Source organism: Pyrus communis, chromosome 14 (assembly GCF_963583255.1).
Source record: "Pyrus communis chromosome 14, drPyrComm1.1, whole genome shotgun sequence".
Classification (NCBI taxonomy): domain Eukaryota; kingdom Viridiplantae; phylum Streptophyta; class Magnoliopsida; order Rosales; family Rosaceae; genus Pyrus; species Pyrus communis.
The window spans coordinates 3,581,006-3,592,332 of record NC_084816.1 but is presented as its reverse complement, the minus strand read 5'-3'; the positions used below and the strand labels follow the sequence as shown (position 1 = coordinate 3,592,332).

The 11,327-nt window shown below is 37.4% G+C and overlaps 3 protein-coding genes across 4 annotated transcripts; all 3 read right to left on the bottom strand.

Annotated features, from left to right (window-relative positions):
* Positions 1 to 1,002: 1,002 nt before the first annotated feature.
* On the bottom strand, positions 1,003 to 3,312 carry LOC137715036 (small ribosomal subunit protein eS26x-like). Its single transcript, XM_068454249.1, has 5 exons — positions 3,172 to 3,312; positions 2,977 to 3,069; positions 2,713 to 2,797; positions 2,405 to 2,535; positions 1,003 to 1,472 (listed from the first exon to the last, which is right to left on the bottom strand). Exons 1-5 carry the CDS (start codon positions 3,172 to 3,174, stop codon positions 1,386 to 1,388), a joined length of 399 nt encoding a protein of 132 aa, XP_068310350.1. The 5' UTR covers positions 3,175 to 3,312; the 3' UTR covers positions 1,003 to 1,385.
* A 1,003-nt stretch (positions 3,313 to 4,315) lies between these two features.
* On the bottom strand, positions 4,316 to 6,094 carry LOC137715665 (superoxide dismutase [Mn], mitochondrial-like). Its single transcript, XM_068455002.1, has 5 exons — positions 5,951 to 6,094; positions 5,161 to 5,272; positions 4,847 to 5,022; positions 4,631 to 4,708; positions 4,316 to 4,408 (listed from the first exon to the last, which is right to left on the bottom strand). The coding sequence occupies exons 1-5, from the start codon at positions 6,092 to 6,094 to the stop codon at positions 4,316 to 4,318; spliced, it is 603 nt and encodes a 200-aa protein (XP_068311103.1).
* Positions 6,095 to 7,824: 1,730 nt separating this feature from the next.
* On the bottom strand, positions 7,825 to 10,949 carry LOC137715752 (UDP-xylose transporter 3). Of its 2 annotated transcripts, none has more exons than XM_068455094.1 (9): positions 10,752 to 10,949; positions 10,556 to 10,603; positions 10,277 to 10,454; positions 9,658 to 9,842; positions 9,374 to 9,441; positions 9,033 to 9,165; positions 8,694 to 8,855; positions 8,315 to 8,587; positions 7,825 to 8,211 (listed from the first exon to the last, which is right to left on the bottom strand). In XM_068455094.1, exons 3-9 carry the CDS (start codon positions 10,395 to 10,397, stop codon positions 8,104 to 8,106), a joined length of 1,050 nt encoding a protein of 349 aa, XP_068311195.1. In that variant the 5' UTR covers positions 10,398 to 10,454; positions 10,556 to 10,603; positions 10,752 to 10,949; the 3' UTR covers positions 7,825 to 8,103. The 2 variants fall into 2 exon arrangements, with proteins under 2 accessions (XP_068311195.1, XP_068311194.1); XM_068455093.1 differs by having other exon boundaries at positions 10,757 to 10,949.
* Positions 10,950 to 11,327: the final 378 nt, after the last annotated feature.

Below are 11,327 nucleotides of genomic sequence, written 5' to 3'. Positions count from 1 at the left end.
TATGAGCAAAGAAAGATTTCGTTAAGATTGCTGACTAAGACAACTATTACAACTAGCGAGGTTGAAAGATGTCTTACAGAGATGACGTAGTTGAACATTCAAATTTTTACGATAATGTATCCCACAAAATGGCATGATTGTGTAGTGTGTGGATTTGGATGGCAGTGCACATGGTTTCTTTGAATATTCAGATGACTTTTGACATATGAAACCTCATATCTTACCCGATTAGTGACGCAACAACAACAACACGTCTAGTTGTCTACTGTATTCGACCTGCCATCCAGCCAATTCCTACGCCCGCCAAACCATCCATCTCTTTCTCCGTGGACTTGTTCACCTTTAGTCCTTATCTCCTTTAGGATGGAAAACCAATGCCTTACAGAAATTCAAACCCTACTGGATTACTCAATTATAACACGCCTAACCTTTTGTTATTGTTTTAGGACAAGTATTGTCTGCCTTCCCACTTCCGGTGCCCTCCCATGCTTTCCTGTTTTGTGTGGTCACGGTTAAGTCATGTCAACATTTTATATTATTTTTTTATACAGATAATAAGACAAAAATGAATAGTAATATAAAATGTTGACGTAACAGAAAGGTACGGAAGAGCATCAGAAGTGAGAGGGCAGACAATCCTTGTCCATTGTTTTAACCTACATCAATAAAGTATTTGACTGTTAACACCACATTACCACGTGGCGGTGTTCATGAAATATGAACCTTAACGATGAACCCTTTGTTAACATTTTACCCTAAATCCGTTAAGTAACTGATCACAACACAACATTACCACGTAACGGTGTTCATCAAGTAGTGTCCTAGTATAAACTACATCACTACGTGGTGGCACGACTCAACAAATTTGGGTTGAATGCTTAGCAACAAACTGGCAATAAGGAGAAATCAAGAAAAACAACTGATTTCAACACTTGGATCCTACTTTACCGATCAGAGATAACGAAAAGTACCACTAGTGCAACACGAGACATAATGCGAGGATGAGAGCAACTATTCTATTATTAGAGCTCACGGACCAAAACTAAACTCATAACATCGTTCAAGGATCATGGCTACAATTTAGCCTAAAATCTAGAGTACCAAAATCTTCGAAAATAAAAATCTAGTGAAAACCAACACTGGATGAAAATTAACACACGAAAATGATCTCTGGTTTTGAATCTCCTGCTACCTTTTGCAAATAACTTCCCACAACATGATAGTATGACATATAAGACTAAAGTACTACGATAGTACACATAAGTAACAACGGCGTCAAAGAAGAAACATTCAAAGATAAAATGGAAATAAAGTAAGGTAGCAGCCAAAATTAAAAGACTCAATGCACATCCTCAAAGCAATCAAGCAGCTGATGCGATGCCTTTTCATGGACGAGCAGCTGGCGCTCCAGCTCCAACAGGGCGTGGACCCTGACCAGGAGCACCAGGCGCACCGGGCCTAGGTGTATCCTCCTGAAATGCATAAATCAAAATTGAAAGGTTTAGTAAAAGAAAATGAATGATGAAAGCAAATGTACTAAATAAAAAATTACAGCCAAATGTGATGAAGACATAATACAGTTAACTTTCTAACACTCCAGCATCCCCAGCATTCCCTAGGCCACATAACAACATTATTGGGGAAAAGGTTCCATACTATAGTCTCACATAACCAATTACATCAAATGTTGCTTCCGAGTAGGAACTATATAATTAAAAAAAGTAAAAGGCTAGTAAAAGGCTAACATTCGGGAGAGGGGATGTAGCTGAACTAGACAGATAGGAAGCAACGTGCATTTATAAGTACTGCCCTTCAAAATTTATCCTAATATTAGCAAATAAAAAACCTTAAATTAAGGAAGAAAGCAACAGCTGGATACAAAAGCATTTATACCTTAGCATGAGAAACTCCCTGCCAGTAAATATGTTAATGAAATAATACTATGATAGCAGATATAAATTTGAAGTTAAACCCAAAATTTTTTAGCATGCGTTTTCAAGCTCCTCAATGTCACTAATAATGGAAGTACGACGATCATTTAACCAAATAATAAGTCCAAAGCTTAGCTACCAAATATGCATGTCCTAAAGGCAAAAGAGATAACATCCTTGCAGTTGGGTGCTTTTGAACCTCTTTTAAGAAAATTCAAGATGGCATTACCTCCTTTGCTCTTAAACTTGTTAAGTTTGTACAAAATGGACACTAATCCACGTAGGGGGAATGTAGAATGTATAATGTATTAATTTCAGGCACAAAATCCCCAAAAACGCAAGTATTGAACAAACACAACACACAATTTAAATGAAAGTATATCTCACACTGAACCGTAAACCAAATTGCACAGAGGCATAAACTAAAACAAAATAAGAGATAGAGATACATAGCAATGAAATTTTGAGCATACCCTGCGCCTGAAACGCTGAGGGGGCTCACGGTTCCTCCTATTCTCGCGAGACCGAACCCTCACAACGTGGGAGTGGATGGCGCAAGAAACGCAGTATTGCATCTTAGCATACAGCTTAGGAAGGGTGTAACCTTCAAATCAAACAGCATTCCCAGTAAAACATTATCAGTACAATCATCAAAACAAATACAAAACTAACAGCGAAAAACATTATCAGCACAATCATCAAAACCAAAAACAAAAATAACACCAAAAACAAAACGAAGAATATTTTTACTGTATTAAACAGAAAGGGAAAGAAAAATTACCATCGTAAACACAAGCCTCCTGAACATCCCTAACTGCAGCCTGCTCAACAATGTTCCTCACCACAAACCTCTTGATAGCTTTGTCCTTTTTAACACAGACCCAATAAATTAATCCTAAAACTAATACTAATTCAAAACCAGAACCCACTTAAAAAAAATCCAAAAACTAATTCAACACCCAGAGCCCACTTAGAATCTTTCACTATAAAGATTTAAACTTTAATAAAAATACAAAAAAAAAAGGATAATTAGGTAAAAGCACACCTTGGGGCAGCATTTTCCGCAGTTGGAGCAGCGGATGAACTTCACGTGGCCACGGCCGTGCTTGTTCCGGCCGCCGTTTCTTCTCTTGAAAGTCTGCAAACAGAGAGAGGTTGAGATTTCCAAACTGAATTAAGTAAAATATTAGTCGTTAATCGTGTAATTCGGGGATGGAGATATGAGGTAGAGAAGAATTACCATGTTTGCTGATTTGCCTACAGGGAAGTGAAACCCTAAGCCGCCGTCTGTATCTGAGCTGCTTCTTCTGCTGCTGCCAAACGCTTCGGCGGCCTCTTAAGGTTGGAGGATATATATGGGTGCGCTTCTTTTACTAGGGTTTTGCGGGGTCTTATGATCCATTCGGGGCGGGCCCGCTAAAATCTGTTCATTGTCTCTCCCTCATTTTTTTTTTCCCCCTAAAAAAAACAATCGATCAAAACTACGTTTACTCAATTCATAAGGAATTTTGGTTACATGTACTAGGTTACGTGAATAGGACACAATATATTTTAAGGATGATTTCAACGACGAGAAAAATTATTAATAAAGTTCAAGAATGAAAACTAAACTGATACAAATCAAAGATTTTTGTTACAATTTAATTGTAAATTACTGTAACAAACAATTTCATTATATCAATATTGATATCATTTCGATGTTATGTATGTTATGTGGATATCAATTTTATTAACCTATTGTCGTTTTTGATACACTGATAGTATTGTCATTTGAATATATTGGTTTCATAATAGTGCTATTTGTGAATGGTTCAATCCTTGCAAACTTCAATTTGTCTACCTTACTGGTTCTTTTCAAAAGATTTCTTTTGCCTTATTCATAGAGAGACTTTTTTGCTTGCAGATTTGGATTCAGTTGTTTTCTTGTTATGCACACTCTTGTTTGTTTGTATCGACTAACTTTTGATTTATTCAATTCAATGATCATAAATAAATGATGGTGTGTAGGAAAAAGAAAAACGCGTGTGAAAATCATCTCTGTTTGAAAATGAGCAATAAAACAAACCGCCAGGGCACCGCAGGTTAGTCAATGATCAATGTGCTGCCATCACTAGAAATCCAGAAAAAAAAAAGAGGATTTACAAAAAGGAGCTACATGCTTCACCATCGTCAACTTAAGTAATCATAAGTCGGAATACACAAGAGGAAAGGAGATCCTCAAATAAACGAGTTACACAAAAGCTGATACACTATGCAATTATGCATCGTCGAAAAGACAGGATGTCTCGGTACAAGTTTCGGAATCCCATCAACGGATGCATCTTATTCCTGCACAAAGTGGACAAACTCAACCTAAAAACTTACCAGGAAAATGGCTTTAGCCCTCAAGGACAAACTTCCTTGTACACTTCACTTGCGTATTTCCAGTTAATAACGTTCCATACGTTCTTCAGATAGTCTGGCCTCGCATTTTTGTACTGCACAAACGTCAATAATTCAAGACTTCAAGGTATATCCCATGATGAAGAATCAAGTAAGATGGCTAAAGGTCGAAATAGCTCAGCACATATTGGAACAAAGCGGAAGTCCGAAATTTTTTATGAAATCAAGCAGATTTGTTCATTGTCTACTAGTCATGAAACGGCCATATCAGACTATCGCGGGTATAAAAAACATAATACCGAACGCAGCAAATTTACCTGCAAGTAGTAAGCATGCTCCCACACATCTATCCCCAGCAAAGGTACATAACTTGCTCCTTTAGTAACAAGCGGATCCTGCATTAAGTTTACGTCAGGCAACATAATACACAGCGCAGCCAGAAAAATGGAATACAAGTTTACCAATAAGAGAAGCAAATGCGTGTATTTTACAAACTCAACTCAATCACGCCGTAAAAGTACCCTCTGAATTACCGATATTAATGAGCTGAGGAGTTTGCAAAAAGCAAATAGATCTAAAACTGAACGGCAGCCCGTGACATCTCCAAATCCATAAATCCAAATTGTCAATAGCAAAGACTCGAACACCGCAACTGATTGAATGTGGTTTCGATAGAAAGCTTCTTCTGATCTTTGTCGAGAGCAAGCCACTATCAAAATTGAAAAAAAAGAAGCGTTAACTCTCAATACTTGAGTCTATTCGTTTTGGCGAAATCCATCCTAAAGAATTGAATGGAACAAATAGCAAAGCTAAGAAGTAGGCAAAACACCTACCACCCAGCCGGAACCTTGCAAAGCAGCACCTTCTGCATTCACTTTATGAATCAGCGAACCTAAAGAACCAAACCGATCGTCAATTTCGGATGCTAACGAACCCGTTGGAGGCTCCCCATCTCCTTCCTGCACATTACATTTTATTAACCAATTTCTAGATGGAAAAGAAAAGCCCAACAAACTAATTCCAAACCACGATTTAAAATAAAGTATGAACGTACTTGAACAGGGGTAAGATTTTTCCAGAAAATAGAGTGGTTTATATGACCTTCCACATTCAAATATACATTATTAATTAATAAACAAATAAATTGAAGGCCAAATCACGATTTCAGTCCATCTAGTTTTAGCGAAAGTTCCACCTTAATCCATATAGTTCAGACGAGAATGTGAATCGCACGTCCAGGAATTATGAGACTTTGTATGTGCTTATATTAAGAGTTGACTACTCCCCATAATGCATATTAATTCTTAAAATATAACCTCAACTTCATTCGTAACTTGTCAAGATTTCAGTTTGCTAATTGTTGCAATTCAATAACATTAGCTTAATTTTGTTCATTTTTCGGCATAATTAGAGAGCCACACATGTGACGGTAATTTGGATTTTCTTGAGGTGTAAAAACACCACACGCATAGCTCTCATGAGCAAATTATTACGTAAGTCCTCGAATTGCAACAATTAGTAAACTACATTGTTGAAACTACATGGTGAATAGTGGAACTTCGCCAAAACTAAAAGAACCAAACTCAACTTTAGCCTAAAATCAAAATCAAGTGCAAGGTAGCAAACTAAAAGCGAACCTCCGCGCCGTTGAATTTGATGGCGCTCTGTAACCCCACGACGGTGGATGGCTGCCCTTTGTTCATGCCCTGATGGAGGTTCTCGAGGGCGTTGTTGAAGTTGGTGACGTAGGTCTTGTGGTGCTTCTGGTGATGGAGCTCCATGATCTCTCCGCTAATGTGGGGCTCCAGTGCCCCATAGTCGTAGGGCAGGTCCGGCAACGTGAAGGTCTTCAATCAGCGGACCGCGACAAGCCCTAACCCTAACCCTCCGCTGTTGTTGCTCAGAGTTAGCCCCGTTAGGGATTTCCTGCTCAGAGCTCTCACCGCCTTTTCTCACTCTCGCACTCCTCCGGTCTGTTCTCAATCGGCAAATGTCGCGGAGCCTTATAACCGGAGAAACTTGTGGGACACGTAAGCTGGATATCGTGGCACGCCTGCATTTTATAACGTACAATAAAACGCCAAATTACATTTTGGGTCCCTATAGTTTCACTTATTTTCACTTATTTTCAACTTTGGTTCATGTTATGATACCAAATGGTCTCTGAAATTTGCATAATCAATGGAAATGGTTCTTGAGATTGAAAATCAATAGAAATGGTCACTGATATTGTCTATCATCCATAATTTTGGTCATTCTGTTAAAAACTCTTTGGGCAATTTTCAAAGCTTCGTAACTCAATCGATTCTTAACCAAATTCGACTCATAATATATCAAGATGAAGATAAGAAAATGTAGTACAAGATTATACCTATGTGGAAGCCCAATGATTGCCAGATATGGCTGGAAAATAGCCTGAAAGGTGACTGGTCCGCGGAAAAATTGGAAAACTCGCTGGAAACTGGGTAAACTTTAAACGTTCATAATTTCCTCAATACTCAACGAAATCGAGTGATTCAAAAATGAAAATCATACTTCTCGATGGTATCTTTCTTTACTGCTAACTCACTGTGGTTTGCCCAGAAAATTGCTCAAAATTGGCTTAACTCGAAAATGGTTAGCCACTTTCGAGCTGTTGTCCGACCAAACCATGTCGAGTTAGCCTTTGAAAAAGGTACCATTATCTTCGTCTCATCAAGAAGTATTATTTTTGTTTTTGAATCACTCGATTTTATTGAGTATTGAAGAAGTTATGAACGTTTAAAGTTCATCCAGTTTCCGGGTAGTTTTTTTAGTTTTCCCGCGGACTAGTCACCTTTCATGCTATTTTTCGACCATGCAAACATTGGGCTTCTAAATAGGTATAATCTTATTCTACACTTTCTTATCTTCATTTTGATATATATTATGGGTCGAATTTGGTTTTCCCACAAACCAATCACCTTTTAGGCTATTTTCCGATCATCTCCGGCAACCATTGGGCTTCCAAATAGGTATAATCTTATTCTACACTTTCCTATCTTCATTTTGATATATTATGGATCGAATTTAGTTAAAAATGATTGAGTTACAAAGCTTTGAAAATTACCCAAAACAGCTTTTAACGGAATGACCAAAATCATGGATGGTGAACAATTTTAGAGACCATTTCTATTGATTTTCAATCTCAAAAACCATTTATATTGTTCATAGAAAACTCAGGAACCATTTTGTATAATAATTAAACGTCTTGCGCTGACAATATGTTCTAGGGAAATAAACGATGCCTCACATGTAGCAATTGCATAGTGCCACGTCAAATTTTATCTCCCACTACATGTCCGAATCAAATTCACTACGTCTGCAGACCAAATGGCGGTTTAGCATTTTCATTGTCTTCGCTAAAAAGGGTGAGCTCAAACCAACAAAGCTCATCGTTTTATGAGAATCGAGAGAAAATGTTTATTTTACGCAATCTTAACCTTGTTTTGCAAATAAAATGTTTTCACTGTCTTCACTAAAATAGCACTTATGAATACTTTTTAGTATTTGGTGGGTACAACAGAAAATTTTCACTATAAATCCGATTTGCCAAACCCGATTTCGACAAAATTAATTACCAAAACTGCTATATAAAATAAGAAAAAAGAGACATTTCTTTTACTCTGAAGCTTACTACTACACTGGAAATCATAAACCCATAGACTCCCCAGATGGAAACCCCTCGCCGGCAACATCTTCATTGCCTGAACAGTTTTTGCCCCCACTAAATTTGATCTATCACAAATGAACTCAGAGATTGCAAAGGCTTTTAAGCTTGCAGGTCCTTGTTCTTCCATACAGGAATTTTCAGATCGTCCCCTAGCATCCCACTTCCATTTTCCACACCTAATAAAGGATCACCTTCGCTTTCTCTCGTCTGCAACCATGTGGCGGATAAGAAGTATTAGCAAATTAATCGGCACCAAGTGGGAATTACATAAAGAAACATGAGAATGAGATAAGAAAAAATTGGGAAGTACCTGGGGTAACTGTTGGGATACTTCATTAGCCTTCCGCTGGGTCTCGAGAGTGCAATAATAAGAATACAGCACCATTCCGACAATAGCTATCAATATCCCCAAAATGTTGCGCCAGCTAAATGGATCGCGAAGTAGAATGTAGCCAAACGCCAAAACAAGGCATGTTTTCAGATGTCCAAGGACCTGATAGGTTACTGCAGACGTCCTTCCAATAACCAAAAATGTACTGAAGTTTACAGAGACAGATATCAAGCAGGACAGAACAATGAAGAACTGCAACATAGACAACATCACGGTTACAAAAAATAAAGGATATCACAGAGAGAAATGTTGGAAAGGGGTTGGGGAAGGCAGCGCTTGGGAAATATTGAATACTCACCAGCACTTGAGGGGTATAAGCAAAAGCAAAAACATTTTGATTAGTTAAAAATCCATCTAGAAATGGACCAATGACAAACAACGTTATTGCCTGATAGGGGCAAGACTGGTACAGAAGTTGGGTTGATGAAACTTTGAACTTCTTCTGGATCGTATTGGTCATCTGAAATAGCTGTTAAGGTCTAAAACAATGCATGCTTTCTTAATGCCATATGGTAATTAGTAAAGAATGCAGATCTTTTCTCTTTGATTTGCTCGCTTTTCTTATCAAAAGCGATTTTTTTTAAACATTAAACATGTGATAATGCATGAAATAAAAACTCAGTTCTATTTAGGATACAATCTGAGCAACACAAGTTGTTAGAACTGCCAGCAGGGACAAAAAGGAACCCAGAGCATTGAGCTGAAGATCCGTCACTGTTGCAACCCCAACTCCCAAAAGAAGGATGGAGAGTGAAAACTGCACACTTCGACTATTATAAGGTAAGCATATCAGATCCAGTATGCGGTTGTATAACTTGAAAATTCAATGAAATGGTACATCGAAACTAAATTTAACCACACAAGTAAATAGTGAAGCAAATATAACATCCTAGGTAGAAACCATGCACGGTTTAGTTCAAACTAGAATGAACTACAACAAATTCATCCACTACAGATTGATCTACGATAAATACTGACCTGAATTTCTTCTTAAAGAAAAGGGTTTCCAGAAAAACAGTACAGGGGATGATTGCCAGTTTTGTCATCTGAAATAGAAAATTAAGGGGAAAAAAATCTACAGAAATCAATAATTTACATGAAAATTTTAAAATGCTGAAACAGTAACTTGATAGATTTTGAATGAAAATGTACTAACATTAGCTAAAGAAGTAAACAATCAAAGCATGAATGGGATCATGGTACAACACTAAAAATGCATGATATCTCAAGTAGAGGGAGGCAGGAACTAACAAAAAATTTACCTGGTAAAAACCAACGGAATTGAAACCCAAGCTAAGATTCAGAAGGCCAATAGAGATTCCATTAAGAATTCCAAATCCCATTACAGAACGAGCATCAAAAGGTTTGTGTTCAAAAAATTTCATCCATAACGCTACATGAAGCGAACAAAATGTGACCAGAAGATGCCAGCTTGTCAAAGTTGTGGCTGCATAACCCATATTGTGATTTAGTACATTAAATGACATTGACAAGGCGTTAGTACAATATCATGCTCATTAGCATGATGTTAAGTAAAAGAAACTACATAATTACAAGAAACAAAAGCAAGTGAGCTAAGCAATCTTTGTAACACATTATGGCTTTTTAAATGAATCGCCTTAGAGAATACACATGAGAATTCTCAAAACATCAACATTTTTTTTCCAGATTCATGAATCATGACCAACCATCCCGTCGGTTTCCGTCAAAGTAACCACATTCAAGCTTTTAAGACGCACCAGCCAAATTGACTAGAGCAAATTCTTTTCCAACAGTATATGTATTTAAGCAACCAAATTAAAGAATTCCAACCACCGAAACAAAGCAGAAAACCAATACATACATATGCCAAATTTCATATCAAACAGGTGCATTACTCACCAAAAGTGAAACCAAGTGTGCTAATAAGCGCCTTGTTGCAAATCACGATCGACACAGACGACACCACCGACAAACTCAGAGCCCCAATGGTTCCCAGCCGGAACTTCTGGCTCTCTCCCATTTTCCACCGTCTATTGCACTCTTTCCCTGAATTCAAAGCCCCAACCTTTATACGGATCTAGCAAACCCCACACAGAAAAATTCAACCAGTTTCAATCAATTTCCAGTACAACTCACAAAACAACATATTCCATAAATGCCCACATTCAAAATTCCCACCTCATCATCCGAAATATCAGATTTTTTCAGGCGCAGAGCAGCTCAAACCTGCAACACAACAAAAATGGAAAACACGCAAAATTACCAAAAAGCCACCTACACTGGCTCCAATTTTCGATTACGAAACCATAGATCTGCTTCTTCCTAAGAAACACCAAACCAACAGAGAAAACGAGAGAGATAGAGAGAGAGTCACCGTACGGAAACGAAGACTCGAAAGGTGGAATCGACGAACGACGACCAAATCAAATCACTCAAACACTAATCACTGAGATTGCAAGAATCGAGTGTGGCATTGATGGCGGGCATCACCAGCATGTGTTCTTCGTTTAATTCTTGTGAAAATTTGGAAACAAAAAATGGAAAATAGAAAAAACAATGATATGAATTTTATTTTCGGATTTTTGTTGACTCTTTTTGTTTGTTTTTAATGACTCATATTACGCCTCGTGTCTGTTTTTTATAAGAAAAATTAATGAAAATAGTTTAAAATTTTTGAATTTTAACAAAAATAATAAAATAAATAGTAAAGTGATATTTTAATGTAAAAATATGATTTTTCATTAAAATAAATAGTATCGAAAGTTTTTCGTTAAAATTTCTGCGCGGCCCATTGGATGCGAATTGTCTCGATTATGTGGGTCTTTGGGTTTTGGATTGGAGTGTGATATCTACACACCTTATTTTACTTCTCACACATCTTTTTAATTTTCGACCGTCGGATCGGATGAATGAAGAATATCAACTGACATAAATTATCAAAGATGTGTGA